The 20,485-nt window shown below is 34.4% G+C and overlaps 1 protein-coding gene across 1 annotated transcript in view; it reads right to left on the reverse strand.

Annotated features, from left to right (window-relative positions):
- Positions 1 to 20,485, reverse strand: part of LOC134253340 (polyamine-transporting ATPase 13A3-like) — a 33,824-nt gene that overhangs the window by 4,882 nt on the left and 8,457 nt on the right. Inside the window, exons 5-27 of the mRNA XM_062735871.1 lie at positions 19,315 to 19,396; positions 15,523 to 15,608; positions 15,107 to 15,181; positions 14,789 to 14,858; positions 13,294 to 13,428; positions 13,071 to 13,137; positions 12,803 to 12,934; positions 12,293 to 12,487; positions 11,735 to 11,880; positions 11,297 to 11,497; positions 10,802 to 10,863; positions 7,499 to 7,643; positions 5,716 to 5,808; positions 4,892 to 5,166; positions 4,586 to 4,710; positions 4,129 to 4,406; positions 3,939 to 4,018; positions 3,652 to 3,804; positions 2,658 to 2,754; positions 2,303 to 2,375; positions 1,740 to 1,890; positions 829 to 974; positions 515 to 606 (exon numbers count right to left, since the gene is read on the reverse strand). Of these exons, the coding sequence (XP_062591855.1) occupies positions 515 to 606; positions 829 to 974; positions 1,740 to 1,890; positions 2,303 to 2,375; positions 2,658 to 2,754; positions 3,652 to 3,804; positions 3,939 to 4,018; positions 4,129 to 4,406; positions 4,586 to 4,710; positions 4,892 to 5,166; positions 5,716 to 5,808; positions 7,499 to 7,643; positions 10,802 to 10,863; positions 11,297 to 11,497; positions 11,735 to 11,880; positions 12,293 to 12,487; positions 12,803 to 12,934; positions 13,071 to 13,137; positions 13,294 to 13,428; positions 14,789 to 14,858; positions 15,107 to 15,181; positions 15,523 to 15,608; positions 19,315 to 19,396 (2,959 nt within the window). The remainder of the gene's footprint in view (positions 1 to 514; positions 607 to 828; positions 975 to 1,739; positions 1,891 to 2,302; positions 2,376 to 2,657; positions 2,755 to 3,651; positions 3,805 to 3,938; positions 4,019 to 4,128; positions 4,407 to 4,585; positions 4,711 to 4,891; positions 5,167 to 5,715; positions 5,809 to 7,498; positions 7,644 to 10,801; positions 10,864 to 11,296; positions 11,498 to 11,734; positions 11,881 to 12,292; positions 12,488 to 12,802; positions 12,935 to 13,070; positions 13,138 to 13,293; positions 13,429 to 14,788; positions 14,859 to 15,106; positions 15,182 to 15,522; positions 15,609 to 19,314; positions 19,397 to 20,485) is intronic.

The following is a 20,485-nucleotide window of genomic DNA, read 5'->3' on the forward strand; positions in this document are numbered from 1 at the left end:
CTTAACAACGACCGCTTTCGTGGTGAAGCCTTGACTAAATGATTTTATCAAACAGAAAACAAAATTATTTTAACAGTTCAAGTTAAAATTATTGTTTACTTAATTGCTTGTACCTTGACTGGCCTTGCATGCTTTACAACAGGGATAGTGTCAACCAATTAGCCACGCGTCACTGACCACATGCACCTGTGGCGGTATTAGCGAGATGACTGACACTTAAAAATGGACGTTTGTTGTGAAAACAGGGTGGCGGATGCCGGTATGCGAATTTGGCGTTATAAAGATAATTTTATATAGCAGGAAAAACATTCTTGGGAAACCATGGCGGTATTGCGAAAATGGCAATGAATGGAATGGCGATAATTCAAGAATTGACTGTATAATTATTAAGTCATCTTTATGCTGTGAGATGAATTATTCTTTTAATCTCAGCATGAGAAATTTCCTTCAGTCTGCTCAAACTGATCACATACATGTTTATATTTATAAATGAAATATTTTGTAGAACATTTACCTCCATTAAATCTTTAAATCCCTCAGGTTCAGGGTATATGGTGACCCAAATTGTTGTCAAAAAGCAAATCACAACATTAGCCAAGAACCAATCTGCAAAACAATTTTCATATTTTTTTTCCCACCATTAAACCGAATACTGTTCGTTATAGTATTCAAATTTTCATTTTTGTTAAAATGTTATTAAATAAGGAACAGAAATGATATCTATGCCAGAACAGCTAACAGACAAACAGAAGGACTTCATTTGCCAGGGGAGGACAGTTTTGCATTTCAATTTTCTCTCTTTAATTTATAAACATAACAGGTACTTACAGTTAGTGAACATGTTTTTGCGATATGGGAAGCCTTTGGCAAAAGTAACAGCCAGAATGATGTACTGATAGGCAGAAATGGAGAAAACAGCAGTGTTCTCATAGCTCCAATAGTCGTCATCTGGGTTCTCCACAAACGGCTGGAACCTGATAAAGTAATAACTGTTAATATCCTGAAATGACTCAAACTTTACAGAAAATTATTGTAAACGTCATAAGTTCATCTTAAATGTTATTTGTGTGTATTTGAATCTAAAAATGAATCATTTGTGTTAAAATTTGAAAATCAAAATTAACTAAATGTTAATTGTAAAGGAAAGTAAACAACCTTTATGAAAATGCTTGCACAATTTTCATTTTAGGCTAACTGCTTCATGATCCTAAAGTCAGGTCATAATTTTTTTCCAGTTATTGTGATAAGGAATATTTCTTTAGAGCAAGATTAATTTCCATGCTATGCAATGCTGAGGGAAATTCACTATTAAAAATCATAATTAAGAGAACTTTGGATGTTGTCCACCATGGCTCTAATTGAAGATATTTCTTACAATGGCTGTGATTGGGAGAGATTTCTTACCATGGCTGTGATTAGTAGAGATTTCTTACCACGGCTGTGATAGGTAGATATTTCTTATCATGGATGTGATTGGTAGTTATTTCTTACCATGGCTGTGATTGGGAGAGATATCTTACCATCCCAGTGGTTGGGTGAGGTTTTATAGATGTGATTTGGAGAGGTTTCTTGAATACGATTTCTTACAATGGCTGTGATTGGGTGTCAAAGGTTTCTTGGATGTGATTGGGTAAGGCTTCTTGGATATGATTTCTTACCATGGATGTGATTGGGTAAGTTTCTTAGATCTGATTGGGAGAGATTTCTTACCATGGCCATGATTGGATGTGATTTCTTACCATGGCTGTGATTTAATGTGAAGGAAGAAGAAAGCCTGGACAGAAGCCTGGATGATCATCTGTAGGACCAGTGACATGATGGGGAAGATATTGGTCAGACTAATGGGTGGTGGCTCCTTGGCCAGTTCTGGGTAAGGCTCAGTCCTGCCAACTGTAAAACATGCAATGATAGAAATAACCATATTCAAATCTATGCAGACGGCTGAATACCATTACATTGATTCTTTAGCAAGATCTTGACTTCTTTCATTAGTAAATATTGCAACTTAAATATAAAGTTGTCATTTCTATTTTAAATTTCTTTTAAATGTTGTGCAAGAGTTTGAAGAATAATTGAGGAAAGACAGTCAATCAAAAAGTCATTGTTTAAGAACATCACAAGAAATTATTTGGAATTTAATTTTTACACACACAGACAAATGGACAGATAAGCAGAGGAACTGAACCAAATCAATACTCCCTGCTTTTTGTGAAAAAAGGAACAAAAACCACATCCAACATACTACTTAGTATCATTTTTTTCATTTGATCTAGAAAGACATTTATCAAAGGGAACTACATACAGGTAATGCTGAGAGTTGATAAGAGGAATAGATCAATGTACAGGAACTCAGGATCAGTCAGACTGGCTGATATCTGTAGGAGGAAAATACAAAAGTACATTTTACACTCAGAAATATACAAACAAGCTTCACAAATTTTGAAAAACTTTGCAATTGATAGGCTCCAGCTGTAAGTCTTATTTAGTAGAGTATAGCCTAGAAATAGACAAACATGTGTCAGACTTGCTCAGTAAAAAAAAGAAAAGAGAATACCCAATATAGGTAAGCCACTGACAAAGACTAGTAACTTCCCCAGTAGAGTATGGAGACCGACACAAACTTCCCCAGTAGAGTATGGAGACTGACACAAACTTACCCAGTAGAGTATGGAGACTGACACAAACTGTGTTAAGCTGTAACATGCCATGTATTTGAAGATGCCATAAGAAGTCACTAATGCCGCTCTACCTTGTCTGTAAAAAAAAGTTTATTCATACATTAAATACACTAGAAAAAAGCATAAAAAATTTGCTATAATTTACCTTGGTACACACTCTATATTGGGGACTTTGGAGGTGAAGGGAGAAGCTATTATTTACCTGATGACATTAGGTACACACTCTATATTGGGGACTTTGGAGGTGAAGGGAGAAGCTATTATTTACCTGATGACATTAGGTACACACTCTATATTGGGGACTTTGGAGGTGAAGGGAGAAGCTATTATTTACCTGATAATATTAGGTACACATTATACATTTATTGCATGATAGTGAGGGAAATATGAAGATATATTCAGCCAAGAAACATCATATTTCCCTAGGGCTTTGCCAGAGGGGAATATGATATTTCTTGGCTGAATATATCTTCATATTTCCCTCACTATCATGCAATGAATTGTTTATTATACCGAAACAAGCAAAAACTTTGAAATAAACATAAACTTCAAATTTAGCACCGCTCTCAAATTCACTTCCATTTTTAGCGTAAAGCTACTGAAACCTTTTGACACGTACATCACTAATCATCAAATTTGAGATGTAAACCAGGCTATTGTGATGTCTACTACTCTCAAGAAGTTTTCTTTCAATGAAAGATAAATGTATTGCGGAAAAATACACTAAGTATCCGAAGAGGTGGAATATGATGAAAAGCATGCCGACGGCCGTGAAATATGAAGTTTTATGGCCTGATCACATGACAATCTAGAACCAATCAGATAATGTGTTGTGTAGAATAATTATAATGAGGTATAATAATCTATATTAGGGACTTTGGAGGTGAAGGGAGAAGCTATTATTTATCTTATGACATTAAGTACACACTCTATGTTGGGGACTTTGGAGGTGAAGGGAGAAACTATTATTTACCTGATGACATTAGGTACACATTCTATATTGGGGACTTTGGAGGTGAAGGGAGAGGCTACTGATGCCTCTGCCTCTGAGAGAGATATCCCAGCGTGGGCCATCTTTAGTGCTCCACAGTCATTGGCTCCATCCCCACACATACCAACATAGTAGCTAGAATGGAAAAAATTCATCTTATAGTCTACTTTGTCTGGTGTAAAAATACAAATGATAATCAAACAGCAGATATATATTTCTGATTAGAATCAATACATTTAGTATGTTATGAAGCAATCTAAGTCAAATACCCCAGATCTTGTAATATTTCTACAAGTTGACTTTTCTGCTCTGGTGACATTCTTGCAAAGACAGTTCCTTTGACAACCACCTGCAAAAGACAATAATAAATAACTTAATGCTAACAAACTGAAACATAAAAGCATCATCATCATCAGATAAATGTCTAGAATTCCCGACGGAACCACCGGGAAGCCCCACCTTGGACAGGATCTCTGGGTAGTGCTTCTGTAAGACCCACCAGGATTTTCCCTCCACGGCGAAGTGGAACACCTGGTCCAGCTCCTCAATCTGAATCAGACTCCCTGAGCCTCCATTCTTAACCTCCTCCACTGGCTTAGTCTTATCGTCTGCATACACGAAGTTTAACACGGGCCTGTTGTCCTTGGTAACGGCTGCCTCCACTAAGATGATCTGATCTGCAGGGTCCACCATACGACATTCCCGGGCAACACTGATTGCCGTTAAAATATTGTCACCTACCAACAGATAAAATAAGAGACTAAATATAGTTCACACATATATAGCAAAGTGTTTCATGAGAAAGTATAAGAGTAAGCTAATTCAGTGTAGTTAAATAATTATTTCCTATCTTTGTTAGCTTAAAATTACATACAATTGTTGCCTCCCTCTGTTCATAAATGTTTATCAGTCTCACCTGTGACCATGATACATCTAATGTTAGCCTCCCTAAGTTCATTAATCACTGGTGTTGTTTCTGGCTTCAGTTTGTTTTCCATCACTAGCAGGCCAAGAAAATTCAGATCTTTTTCTACTTGTTCCCTGTAATTTTAAATGGAAAAATTTCTGCATTTCAAGAGAACTTCTTCACAAATTAAGTATCTATTAAATTCATTCCTTGGAATAATTAAAATCCTTCATCAACATCTTGTATATATCTTTATTGCTATTGCAAACTGGAGGAGTAGGGCATAATTGTGCTAAATAACTTTCCCCGACTAACCTTTGTATTCTTTGGACTTTGACATAATTAATTTTAGAGGGTAATTCTTTCCACGCCATTGCGATGACTCTGTAGCCGTGCTGTGTGTAGGACATTAACTTCTCCTGGAAGTCAGGAGGGACGGTATCGGGCTTACAGAGGGATACAATCATCTCTGGAGCCCCTTTAGTGTACAGCTCAAAGCTCTGTCCTTTCAGTTTCCTGGCCACCACTGACATTCGTTGAAGTTGTGATGAGAATGTAAACTGTCTGACCACTCCATACTGAAGATCTTCCTGAAATTCAGCAATTTACATTAATATAATTAGTAATACAAAATCAAGCTTTTCCATCCAATGCAATGGTGTGTAGATTTACAAGGATCTAGATAAAACACACCATTCTTGTTCATTTTCAAATGACTAGATTGGGTGCACTTGGGTGCACTTTGTGTGGACCAGATGAAGGGTGTTTAATATGGACTTTTTTGAATCAGATGAACCCAGAGTTTATTCAGACTTAAGGGATTGGATGAAAAGAGATCTTATCATGTATAATCATCTAACTTCTCAGTCATACATGGCATCAATAAACAATTCACTTAAACTATTCTGGGTATAACGATATATTTTTGTCTGCATCTGGTTTTCGGAAGGAAAAGGTGCAAGACTGTTAGACTGAAAGACTGTAAAGAGTGTGAAATAGACATACTAAATTCGGAAAAGAGACTGCCCTAGGCATAACATGGCTGAGTGCTGATATACACTGCCACCTTAGACTTTTTTACAGAAACAACTAACTTGGTTGTAGAGACTAATAAGACATTGACTATGATGTCTACAAACCTTGGCCTTGACTGGAGAAGACGACCCTGGATACACTACTGTAGGGACCATCATATCAAACCGACTCTCTTCTTCTCCGGGCTCCTCTAATACCTGAAGGTATCATTGGTTTAGTATCATCATAATCATTGGTTAAGTACCTTTGATTCAGTATTATCATGATCATTGGACAGGTTCAGTATGATACAGGGTTCTCCACATTTAAAAATTTAACCATGGAGGAAGCTGCATGAAGGCGAAATGTGACTGAAAACAGGAATGCGTGTTAGACTTCCCAATCTTAGTTAATTGATGATTAGATTTACAATTTTTAAACTAAACCACTGCAACAAACAAAAAAATGGAATAACTAACACTTTTTAAATTTAAAAAATAATACTGTAAATCACTTTTTATTCTCGAGAACTTTATTTTCGCGTAATTACATGAGATAGTGTGCTCGCGAAAATTTAATTCTCGAGTATAATAGTATTCCTTAAGATTATATAGATCAATAACCACAATTCGTGAAAATTTTGTCTCGCTAAAAAAGAGTCAATGACTATCTCGCGAAAATAAGGTGTCGCGAAAATTTAGTGATCTACAGTAATTAAATTGAAAAGGATTTATCCTGTATCTTTTTTCACAAATGTACCAAAACTTGCCTAAAACTATTGTAACCTTCTGAAGGAATATAATGAAAAATTGTTGATACAGTAACCATGGCAATATTATTCAGAAATTAATAATTATAAGAATTGTTGTAGCATGTTTATGAAACGTTTAATTATGACTAAAACTGATGAATGGGTAGTATTTTCTTTAAGTTAACACACAAAGGAACATTTGGACCAGTTTCCTTTTTCCTAAACGTTCTATTTTCTAGATATTGCATTTTTCATCAAGTTTTGTTTACTTCTGCACATGCCCCAGTGCTAAAAATAGCCCAATACGACCTTTCATAACAACGTGAAGTAACTCTAAAACTAAGATGGCATTTGAGACGTACTAGGCTGTATGCACATTTCATCAGAAAGACAAAGTTAAAGCTTATAAAACAGAGCATGGGATATTGATTAAATACTGAGGAATATGAAATTTTTACGGAGTATTTTTTCTGGCAAAGAAGCTTGAGTCGTATGCATGATGATTATCATGCCCGTAGGTAATTGCTAATTGTCATATCTTATATAAACCCCTTATCTAATCATGTAGTGAACAAGTTGAAGTTCCCCAAAATTATAAAATGTGTACAATATAATAAGCTCTCAAAATATTGATCATCTGATAAGCTGATTGACTCTCCATTGATTGTCACGCTTCACAGCAAAGTCGCCGGTTAACGACGCATATGTTTAGCATGTTTAGCACAGTTCGCTTTCCTTTGAGACATGCGAGGTACATGGCAGTTGTAGTATAAACACAATTAACTACTCAAGTCATTAAAAAAGTAGGTGTCAATTGAACTGAAATGCAATAAAATTTAATCATGGCAGCTCCCGATTTTAACCATGGCGCAGCTTGTTTACCATGGCACACATAAATTTAACCATGGCGGGCCGCCATGGTAAAACCCCTTGTGGAGAACCCTGATGATATAATGTATTTTCTAATCTATCTGACAGTGATACACTGCATCAATTTCTCTGTTCATCATTATTTATGAAAAAATTTTTTTTTAACTGTAAATAAGCCAATGATCTACATGTACTTAATTAAATATATACATGTATAGTATCGCTAAAATTGAGCAGTTTTACATTATATTTACATGCCAATGTTTTATTCAAATTGTAGTAACTACCCAGTCAATGCTGTTGAACATGATGGCATCTAGTGGATCCCCAGCAATGCTGCCTTCTATAATTGTCAGTGAGTGACAGGTCGCCATGCCAATCAGTAGTGGACTGGACTTTAAAAGGCTCGGATCTAGAACTTCATCTTCAAATCTGTACAACAAAAAATTTTACAATTATAGAACATACCCATGAAATCAATATACAATGTTAAACTACTGTAAATTTACATATATTTAGCACAGCATTATTTTTTTTGATTAATTGCGTGGACCCTGAGGTCCATGCAGAAAATATATAAGCAAGGTTAAACTGGATGCCATGGGCATACATCAGGCTACGCATGCCAGAGAATGCTCGAGAAGTTGCCCATAAGAAAACTTGCCAGTAGAATAATTCGCCCTTTTCGAATTAGAATATGCAATTCGAAAAAATCTTTGTACTACAGAGCTGTGCTACATGTGTATCATCAGATCTATTTATTTAATTATAGATTTCTTCCGTATAAATCCAGACCAGATGTCAAGTCCCAGCCATTATGGGAAACACGTATAAAAATAGCCAGATTATTTTAAAATGACAAAACTACAGACCAATTGGATATAAATTTTAACAATTTTGCTATGAAAGTACTATCAGTCAAAGTAGGCAGATCATAATAGAAAATGTGAATGAGCCTACATAAATAGTCACTAAACCTAGAAATTTTCTTAAACTGAATATCAGTTTGAAACACATGCATATGGTCCACACATTGTAGTCCTTTTTTTAAAGGACAGCAACTTGTTTGCATTTATTAGTAAAAATATACAGATGAATATCAGAATCTGGAATATAGGAAATCCAGATATTCATAGCTTCCAGTTACTGATATTTCTCCATACATATAATCTTAACAAATTCTCCATTTAATAGGCCATGAGTCACTTCCTGTTATTAATTAACAGGATTTACATGAAACTGTTCTTATCATTGAGGACCTTTATATCAATGCTGTTAACTTCAGTGATGAACATTGGTAAAAATTAGTGTCACTTAATTTACCTTGACCTTTTAAAGACGTACAACACACTGGGGGAGATAACCCTTGCGATTTCAATTGAACGTTTGACGTGACGTCAAATTAACGTCAAAAATAAAGCGTCAAAACGACGAGTAAAACGATCCCGATGTATATCAATCTTGAAAGAAAATTGGGATACGGGGCTTGGCTGTGATTGTGCGTACCATACTCAATCAATAAGTATTTTTTAATGAACCCGATTAAACTCCGTAAAAAACAATACATAAAATACCATCCCTTAATGTTTATTTCATTTCATTTCATATACAATAAATTGTATTTTTGATCAAAGCGCAGCATTTTTTTTTATTCTGAAAATTTTATTTTACATTGCCGAAATTCTCATTATGTACAATTGGCTATATAACATTCCGATTAATGGTCTTCATTACAATTTGTGTATATACGATATAAATAGTGTTTTTCTTCTTTAATTAAATAAAACAACAATAAATAAACAAAAAAATCGATGTTGTTCTCAGACCCTTACTGATCAAAGAGGAACAACTCTGAAAATGTAGGAGATGTTTATTTTCCTCCCTTTATTCACGGTTTGCCACAGAATCAGATACATTTACAGCAAGACCTGATAAATCCGAGAATTGAATACTATAGACCTCATATACACAATATAAGTATAGAATTGAAAAGAATTGTTCACTTGTACTGAAATTATCTGCATTTATGAATATCCTATTGCAGCAAATCGTTTGACTTTCTGTCAACAATGTCGGTTCGCATTTCCTCGAATCAAAACAAAACGTAGCCTGTAAGATTTTAAAAAAAATATCAAAGTGCGATTTGATATAAATCGAAATAGATGAAGAGTTTCATGTTTGATATTTTGAAGTTAATGTGGACGAATACGGATTTTCATTTTAACTTTAGAAGCGACGACATTGAAAGAAATGCGTACAATATCATGAGGGGTGTGTACATCTATGCAAATGTCTATGTATCCCCACGGCCACATTCTGTCTCGTTTGAAATAATGACATGAAAGAAACTACAATTATTCCATTTATATCACCGGAGAGTTGAGCATACACCATTTTTTTATGAATAAAATTAAAGAAATAAAATTAAAAATCAACATATTCAAGTTCAACAAAGCTTGAATTCGTATCCACACATGTGATATGGAATGCATAACGCATACATATACATGTATGGACTAAACACTAAAATCCTTCAGTATTTTTTTTCCTGATACATATAAAAAGAGTAGTCAATATTTATTCTGCATTCATGAATTTTAAAACTGATGCATACCTCCGGGATTCAAATGACGAAATACCAGTATATTTGCAGTGCAAACGCTAATGGTCTGCGACGCAAAAAAGGAAGGGGTGGGGGTGATAGGGGTATTCAAAAATTGCCTACAAATCTACTTTTAAATACGCTTTACATATGAGAACTTTTAAATTTGTGAGTTAATATATTTTTGAAGCAAAAGCAGTATTCCAATTTAATTTTTTTTAATGTGTATTTGTAGATTCATATAACAAAGTGATCGACCCCCGTCTGAAAGACGCGAGGGAACGTGATTTATTGAGAAAGGGGGAGGGGGTAGTTTTCCGCTATTAAATCAAAACTAGTCGTACAAAAATTATACAAAAAATTATGAAGATTATTTTTACTCCCAGCTACCTAAAGAAAGTTTTTTACCAAAATTAAACGACAGGTTTTTTCACAAAAAAATTTGAATTTGAAAAACGCGCAATTTTCAAGGCTTAGATAATTCATAGTTTTTCAGTTTAAGGTCTTTAAAAATTATTTTGATGACATGTATATCAAAAAGATGACTATGCTTTTGTGTTAAATGGTTAAGGGAATAAGCCAGTGAAATTTGACATTTATATCTAACCTGGCTTTTTTGAAAATCAAGGTTTAAGTAGTTCATTGATTAAAAATTTTCTCTTCTTGTAAACAACTAAAGGGGGGTAACTTTTCAAAGTTCCTGTCCAAAAACCACTCGAACGATTTTGTCCAAAATGTGCATACATGCAGTAGATATAGTCATGTACTAAATATACAAAAATAACGAAAATTCCAGGAATTTTTTTGGGTAGGTGTGTTGTACATCCTTAAATGTTAAGAAATTAATGTATTAATAGATGTGTAGGAAGTAGAATTTTATAATGTGAGAACTTAACACTTTGACGAGTCAATTTTGTCTAATTTTCTTCAAGCTCCATCCATTGGATGCTATAAACGAGTTGCTAATTATATAAAAGTTGATAATTACCGTTGATCACTGGTTGGTATGACACCCTGCATCATTAGACCATCCTCAGTTAGAGTTCCTGTCTGCAAAAACAAAAAGAGAGCTAATAACATTTTTAAAATACACAGACATGAAAGTAGTCTTGATGATCGAATCTTCATACAATACAAGGTCCAAAATTTTTAAAATACTTTTCATCATAAAAGTTTAAACTGACAAAAAAAATTAATTTAATCTGTCAGATATACAACTGCTTCATTTCCATTTATATACTATGAAATCACTAATTTCGTGGGGGTTTAATTTCCATTGTTATCGAGGTATGGCGAGAGCCACAAATTCATGATCACCACTAAATGTAAAATTTCACATGCATTATTACTCAACACTTCTTCAAACACGAAATCAAACCCCCACATATCAATATTTTTTTTCTCAAACCTCAAAAATTTGCATCCACGAAAATATGCAATTAACAGTATACTGAAACTCTAACCACACACATAATCATTATACCTTATCAAAGCAGACAGCGTTGATGCCCCCGCAGACATTGATGCTCCTGGGGCTGATGCAGTAAATCTGGTGGTTCTTCATCCTCTGTTGGGCGAACACTATCCCCACCGTCAGGGCGGCAGGAAGCGCCGGGGGCACCGCAATTGTGATGATGTCGAGGGCGTGTAAAATGATGTCCGATGTATCCTCTCCAGCATTCACCTACAGTATCCAGTATCACAATCAAATTTATGTTCTATCAAATTATTTCTATGGAGTGTCTTCTTGAATTCATAACTCTTAACTCCTAAAGTACATGATTTTTAAAAATCATTTAGTCATTTTACATTATATGTAGTAAGCTTTTTGGTTCATACTGGTTAGATGTATAATCAAAGTACACAGACAACACTATACAATGTAAAGCATAGAAAATGGATCTTTCCAAAAACTGCCTACCTCAAGAATAATGGTATATATAAATCCTATGGCTGCAATAATGGCTAGAACTCCAACAAAAATATAGGTATCTCTCTCAAACTTGAAATCAGCAGGTTTAGGGTACATTATAGACCTGACCAATTCTCCTTTGGATGTAGAGAAACCTGTAAAAAGAGGTCCTCTGACTATCTACTGCATAGTACAGTCAAACAGGGTTATTTATGATCTCATTGACATCAAAATCCTTCTGCCAATACAATTTGTCAGTTTCATAGTACTGGATATAAAAACATGGTATTATTGTAATGAGTGTTCTGTAAACTGCTTTACCATTTTAACATTTACTTAAACTTTCAGCACAAACAGCTGTGTTTTCACTTTATCAGTACATGAACCACAGCCCACACATTCAAAGAAATATTTTTAAAACATTTGTTGATACACAAAGACTCATGATTAAAAAGGTTTTAAGTATACACCTCAAATAAAATAAATAAGCTTGTTTTTTGTGATCTATAATTCTCTTTCTTCACCACCTCTAACATCTAAATCAACATCTCAATCACAAACATTTACCTGTTCTGATGACCACTGCCTTGACCTTTTGGTTGCCATAGAAACGTGTCTGGATGACCTCCGTCCCACAGAACAGAACATGCTTCCCGTTCTCCTTCATACTAAACTTAACATCCGGATGATCTGATTGGCTGCCGTCCACTCCCCCACCCCCGGGATTAGGAAGTGGGGTCTTTGTGATTGGCACACTCTCACCTATCAAATAATGTCTGTCTTTATCCAATCTTTATGTAATTGGTTTCTTAAATCTTCACTAAATCATGATTTTAAAAAGTTTTTTAATATAACTTGTCTGTTACAAGATCTGCATTTAATTACTGCAACAGAAATGATAAAAAATAAATTAAGCAATTGTATTTCAAAGAAATTCTAGAAAAAAAAATGACAGTATTTATTTTTGAAGTCATTCATTATTAAAAGGGAAGATTCTTAGGAGGCTATTTTATCACAGTATTTATTTACGAAACAATCTGCATGGAGATTATTTTTTTTGACAATATCTTTCCTTACCAGTAAGCATACTCTCATTGACAATGCAGTTTCCCGTCAGTAATACTGCATCACACTGCATGATACACCCCCGTCGTGGAATCTCAATGATATCACCAGGCACAAGATCATCGGAGTGAATATCTACAAACTCTGTAGAAGATATTCCAAATCAATATCTACACAATCTGTCAGGGACAGTATCAGGAAATTAATAATGATAAGGGGGACAATTAAACTTAGAACGAGTGTTCTATTACATCTGAAATATAAATATTTTAAAACATACCATTATTTTCACGACAAACACTGACAATTGTAGAAGACTGAATGGTATTTCTAAGTGCTCTTTGCATCTGTAAAATTATTCACACCATTGTATGTGTAGGTAAATGATGAATGCTCTTTGAAATTTTTCTTTTGGCAAAACAATATGCTGGATCCATTTAAAGGAGCAGATCTAACATTATTTGAATAATTTGACAATCACATTAAGTAACAAACTGTCTTACTTTTCTGGTTTGGTAAATGGAAACAATGATGGACAAAGCGGAGAGAAAGACGATACAGGCCGCGTAGATTTCATACTCGTCAGAAAACCACACGGAGGCACTGAAGGCTTGGAACACATAGAAAGGCGATAATACCTGAAAGTAAACAAAAAATAACATCAAATGTTATCAATGAATCAAAATATTCATTAGCCTCAGCATATCAGCTTGTTGTCAACTAATTTTACTTTCATACCAGTAATTAAGTGACAACAGGGTTTAATCACAAAAATGCACCAAAAAAAATACATATTATGTGCACTTCTTACATTTTTCTTTCATTTTTTAAAACAAGGAAAAAGGAGAATTCTTCTTTTATATTTATTTATATATATTTCATACATGTATATTCTGCACCACAAGGTCAACAAAAGGACCATGGGCCACACTGATCACCTGATCACAATGGCTAGAAAAAAGCACAAATCAGTTCAGTATTGAAAAGGAGGGTTTGAATTTTTAAACTACCTGAGAATGCTTCCATATCAATAACAATGGCTTTGTTGTTCTTGAACAGATTTTTTTCCTATATATTTCTGTGTAAAAATTTCATCCCAATTGTGGCCCCTTCCTACCCCCTGGAATCATCATTTGAACAAATGTGAATTACCTTAAGATGCTTCCATATCAATATCACTATTGACTAACATGGTTTTTCCTTTCTATAGAAGAGGATTTTTCCTATATATTCCTAAAAAACACTTTGTTTATTGTGGATCTGCCCTAACCCTGGTTGTCATGAATTGGACAAATTTGTTCTGCACAACCTGAGGATGCTTCCACATGAGTTTCATCTTTCCTAGCCCGCTGGTTCTTGAGAAGAAGATTTTTAAAAGATGCCATTAATTTTTCACTAACTCCTAATTATCTCCCCTTGGAAGAGTGTGCGGCACTTCATTTGAACAAACTTGAATCACCCTTCACACTTTGTGCCAAGTTTGGTTGAAATTGGTCCAGTGGTTCTTGAGAAGAAGATGAAAATGTGAAAAGTTTACACCGACAACAATGACAACAGACAAATTTTGATCAGAAAAGCTCACTTGAGTCTTTGGCTCAGGTGAACTTATAAAGAGCATGGAATTTGTTTTAAAATTAATAATGCCCACTTTGTTTATATTCTTCATGTTTCTACCAAAGAAAATAACTTTAATACCTCTTTATATTTCAAAAATCCATGAATTAACTTTTGTCTGCCATAGAGTTATGATCTGCTACATGCATCATAAAGCCTTGTCTTATCATACTATCAAGACTGAGATGTTTCTCAACAGAATGGACTGTCATGAGTAGAGATATAGGATTCTAGATCACTGGACAAAAAACATGTCAACTTCTAACTGGGACTTCAGGCGAAGGGTTTGTGAGGCATGTAGCAGGTCAGGTGTGCTAGGCAAAGGAAGATAAAAACAACTAATGATATAATAAAAGTAATGATATAATAATACATAAATAATACCTCTTTAAACAACAGGTATAAAACTGGTTTGACATGAACAGCAATGGAGTTAGCACCATATGTGACCCGTCTAGCAGGGGGAAAAAGAAACAAGTAATCTATTAAACGTGAATAAAGTCTACACTATTATAGAAACCTACTAATGATACACATTTACAAGTGTGCTGATTGAGATTATATTTGTGTGATACAGATGATCGTCAAGTACTAACACTAATTAAGAGTTTGATATATATTTATATATATATATATATATATATATATATATATATATATATATATATATCCAGATATTCTGATTGTCTTGACTTTGCGTACCTGCGACTCTCCTCGGCGACAGACAGACCCTGTGAAGCATGAAGCTGAGAACAGGTCATAATATCCTCCAGACCTCTGTAAAGTAATACAGGCAAATCACAATAGCAGTTCTTATTTCATAAAATCCATCATGAAGACTTCAATACAACAAACTTAATGGTAAACATTTCATTTTGTTTGACATTCCAGAACTTTTAAAAAGAAATATTTAAGATGCAAAATCAATTTTTAAGAGAAAATAAATCTTGGATTTGGTCTCTGAGGTTAGCGCTACTCAGTGAAATCACTAATTTTCCTGGGGGTTATTTTTTGTTGTTTTCCAGGTATGAAGAGACCCTTGAATTCATAAACATTACTACTCAACACTTCTCCAACCTAAAAATCAAAAAAATATTATTTGTTGCACTAATACTTACTTGAGTTTTTGGAATTCCTGAGATTCATAATTCCAGCAATACTTTACTTTCTTCACCATAAAATACCTCAACAGGTTTTCATCAGTCTATAATATTGTGAAAATAAAAAATACATTACAAGAGACAAACAGGGATTCAATGCTCAACCACATCCCATTTGTGTCCCTTACACATGGAAATGTCAAAGTTTGAAATCTACACAATCTAAAATGTGAGTGCATTCACTGAGGCTTATCTAATTCTAGGTTTGTTGAAGAAAGTCTATACATTGGTACTCTTATTTATTCCATTATTGGACACTCTGGCTCAATTTCTGACACAGTCTGTCACATTAAAATTCTGTTCATGACAAATGTTGATCTTTGTTTGTTCTACTAAAGACAATTTGGCCCAAAAATATATTCTCTTTTAACATGTGCATGGTAGTAACGTTTATATTTCTTGTTTACCAAAAGGCCTATAAACCACATTGTTCACCTGAGCACTTTGGTTAGGAAAAAATAAGAAATCAAACAAGTACTGTAGATCAATTAATTTTCGCGACACCTTATTTTCGCGAGATAGTCATTGACTATTTATTAGCGAGACAAAATTTTCACGAATTGTGGTCGTTGTTTGATATAATCTTAAGGAATTCTATTATACGCGAGAATGAAATTTTCGTGAGCATCCTGTCTCGCGTAATTAGGCGAAAATAAAGTTCTTGCGAATAAAAAGTGATTTACAGTATTAAAAAGTTAATTATTAGAGTGGTTGAGGCTGGGGAAAGGGACATGATTTGATCCAGCTTGAATCTGCACTACCTGGGGATGCTTTCATATTTCTTAAACTTAACACAGTTTTAGTATATTTTTTCATGTTTTCCTATAAGTTTGACCTTCTACTGAGACTTTACCCAACCCCCAGTTACATGATTGTCATGGTTTGAAACAAGAGGCCCATGGGCCACATCGCTCATCTGAGAAACTTTGAACATTCTGTTCTTTACCAGATTTCCCCCTTGTAATACATATTGTGACCCCACCCTACCCAACTGATCATAATTTAAACAATTTGAAATCTACACTACCATAGGATGCTTTGATTCAACATTGTAAAAAGTGATTCCCCATTGTGGCCCGTCCTACCCCCGGGGGTCATGATTAGAACAATTTAGAATCTACACTATCCCAGGATGCTTCCACATAATTTTCTGCTTTTCTGGCCCAATGGTTCTTGAGAAGAAGATTTTTCCTATATATTTCTACCGCATATACTCGCCTATAAGTCGGTCCACGTATAAGTCGGTTGTATTTTTTGACGTTATTTTCGTGGAATTAACTATTGACCCGCTTATAAGTCGGTACAACTTTTTTGCCAAAATCTGGTGATAATTGCAAGTAAATCCATTGATATTTTAACCTGGTTTTAATTAATATTTTTCGATATGACACTGATATTTAATCTTAAAATTATCAAACTTAAAGGCAATGTCACTTAAAATGCAAATAAAATCATTGAAATATGTATATACTTGTACTTTATATATATAATCTAAGAATACATAAATTATCTTATATATCCTGACAATTTCTTTGATAATCGTCGGAAATGCAAATAGGATACATCATTTTAGCCCCAGGAAAAAATACAATCTCTTTATGACTTGCCTATAAGTCGGACATAGAGTTTTAAATCAATATTTAACTCCCAAAATACCGACTTATAGGCGAGTATATACGGTATGTAAAACTTTGATTCCCCATTGTGGCCAACCCCCGGGGATCATGATTTGAACAATTTAGAATCTACACTTCCCCGGGATGCTTCCACATATGATTCAGCTTTTCTGGCTCACTGGTTCTTGAGTAGAAGATTTTCAAAGATTTTTCCTATATATTGCAATGTTAAACTTTGATCCCCCATTATGGCCCCGCCCATCCCCCGGGGGTCATGACTTTAGCAATTTAGAATCTACACTACCCCAGGATGCTTCCACATAAGTTTCAGCTTTTCTGGCCCAGTAGTTCTTGAGTAAAAGATTTTCAAAAATTTACCCTATATATCTTTATGTAAAACTTTTGATTCCCCATTGTGGCCCCACCCTACCCCCGGGGGTCATGATTTGAATAATTTAGAATCTGCACTACCAAGGGATGCCTCCACATAAGTTTCAGCTTTTCTGGCCCAATGGTTCTTGAGAAGAAGATTTTTAAAGATTTTTCCTATATATTTTCTTGTAAAACTTTGATTCCCCATTGTGGCTCCGCCCAACCCCTGGGGGTCATGATTTTTACAATTTATCATCTACACTACCTAAGGATGCTTCCATATAAGTTTCAGTTTTTCTGGCCCAGTGGTTCTTGAGAAGAAAATGTTTAAAGATTTTTCCTATATATTTCTATTTTAAACTTTGATTCCCCATTGGGGCCCAGCCCTATCCCCGGGGGTCATGATTTTAACAATTTAGAATCTCCACTACCTAAGGATGCTTCCATATAAGTTTCAGCTTTTCTGGAACAGTGGTTCTTGAGAAGAAGATTTTTAAAGATTTTTCCCATATATTTCTATGTAAAACTTTGATTCCGAATTGTGGCCCCGCCCTATCCCCGGGGGTCATGATTTTAACAATTTAGAATCTGCACTACCTAAGGATGCTTCCATATAAGTTTCAGCTTTTCTGGAACAGTGGTTCTTGAGAAGAAGATTTTTAAAGATTTTTCCTATATATTGCTATGTAAAACTTTGATTCCCCATTGTGGCCCCGTCCTATCCCCGGGGGTCATGATTTTAACAATTTAGAATCTACACTACCCCAGGATGCTTCCACACAAGTTTCAGCTTTTCTGGCCCAATGGTTCTTGAGAAGTTTTTTTAATGACCCCACCCTATTTATGTCTTATCTCCCCTTGTGAGGGGACTTGGCCCTTCATTTTCACAATTTAAATTCCCCTTTACCCAAGGATGCTTTGTACCAAGTTTGGTCAAAATTGGCCCAGTGGTTCTTGAGAAGAAGTCAAAAATGTAAAAAGACGGACAGACAGACAGACAGCTAGACAGACAGACGGACGGACGGACGACGGACAAAATGTGATCAGAAAAGCTCACTTGAGCCTTCGGCTCAGGTGAGCTTAAAAATTGAATGCAGACTATCTGAGGATGCTTCCACATTATTTTTTATATTTTCTAATTGTGTTGCTCTTGACAAGAATTTTAAAACTAAGAAAAGATGCATTCAATTTTTCATTTATTCATTATTATCCCCCTTGGGGGAAAATTTGACCCTTCATTTGAACAAACTTGAATCCTCTTCACCAAAGAATACTTTGTGACAAGTTTAGTTTAATTTGGCCCAGTGGTTCTTGAGAAAAAGTCAATGGACAGACAGACACCAAACAGTGATCTAGCCAACTTGATCCTTCTGTGTAAAAAATACATGCCATCTTCCATTTAAGTATTTAAATAATTACTGTATAAGCAGAATTTTTAGCGAGGATGTTTTTAAATTTTGGTATTATTGGCGAGGGTGCTGACATCGCTAAAACTGAATATTGCTAAAAATTAATTGAGTATTATTTGTACCGGTAAAACCTTATTTACTTAGCATTTTAATATCGCTAAAATTGCTTGTTGCTAAAAATAAAATACCAGTTCTAAGGTAGAAATCGCGAAATTTGCGTCTTGCTAAAATTTCCACTTATTCGGTAATCATAATATTTTAATAATGTGAATTTTTTATTGCATAACTGCAAATAAATGTAATACTTATTCGCAGTATATATATTGGTTATTTAACTGACAAAGCACACCTACCCCTCTTGGTAACAGATCTGCAGATGCATTCCTTCGTTTCTTGGTGAAAAAAAATGCTGGGGATGGACGAATAATTTTGACTCTAAAACAGAAGTTAATTTCATTGAGTTAAAACTATAGAACTGATGAATTGATAGTGTCATATATGTATATCAACCTTTAACCTATTGACCTGAAATCTATAGGTCTTTCATTTTTGATGACTCCAAATCTTTATTTTCTACCTAAACATCCTCATCTGACAAAGTAAACACAAAGTCTGTACTGGTTCTACAGTCACTGCCTCATGTACAGCAAAACACTCTTATAGCAAGAATTGGGATTTGTAAGGTTTACATTATTTGTTACACCCATTCAGTTTACAGTAAGCTTTAAAACCACGTGGAATGAAAGTCACTGACTGCACTGTAAGCATGACTTCATCATAAGCATGTTCATTTCAACCAGGTTTTACTGTACCTCTGTTCTGACTAATAATTCTATGGACCTAATTTTACAAACCTTGTATCAAAATTGCTAAGAGATTCAGACTGTTTTAAACAAACTGAAGTGTGAAGCTATCATGTTTTATACATGTATACTGGCTACAGTTGGTATGTCTGACACTTCCTAGGAATTACAGGTACATTCTATTATTTAACACAGCTACTGGTTTATACATTTAACAGATATACACGTTTTACCTGAAAAAAAAAAATACTTCAAATGTATTCTGTTGACTTTTTTCTTTTTTATTACTGGTAAATGTCTTCAGTTTCTCTTGAGTAAATTGTACATTGTTTTTTAACATGCCAATTTTATGATTGTTTGATTACTGGTATAATAAAATAAAAGTTTACATTTGTTTTTAGATAAAAATGTACAGAAACTGGTATAAAATGATCAAATGAGGACAAACAATCACTGAAGCTAGAAATGAAAGTAAGCTGTAGATTTATAAATGTCACTGATTTATTTATCTTATCATAAGCAGGAAATCATTAAAGGGAAGAACATACTTTATTTTAATAAACATGGTTTTTTTTATCTCACTGATACTATTCATTCTATGAGATCATCACTGTATACATGTTGATACTATTATTCTCTGAGGTCATCAGTACACACAAATGGTGAGTTAAATAGCTGATGAAATATAATTTATTTTCTGAAGCATATATCATACATGCCA

Source organism: Saccostrea cucullata, unplaced genomic scaffold (assembly GCF_032062105.1).
Source record: "Saccostrea cucullata isolate Sc308-1 unplaced genomic scaffold, CSIRO_AGI_Scuc_v1 ctg176, whole genome shotgun sequence".
In the NCBI taxonomy this organism is placed as follows: domain Eukaryota; kingdom Metazoa; phylum Mollusca; class Bivalvia; order Ostreida; family Ostreidae; genus Saccostrea; species Saccostrea cuccullata.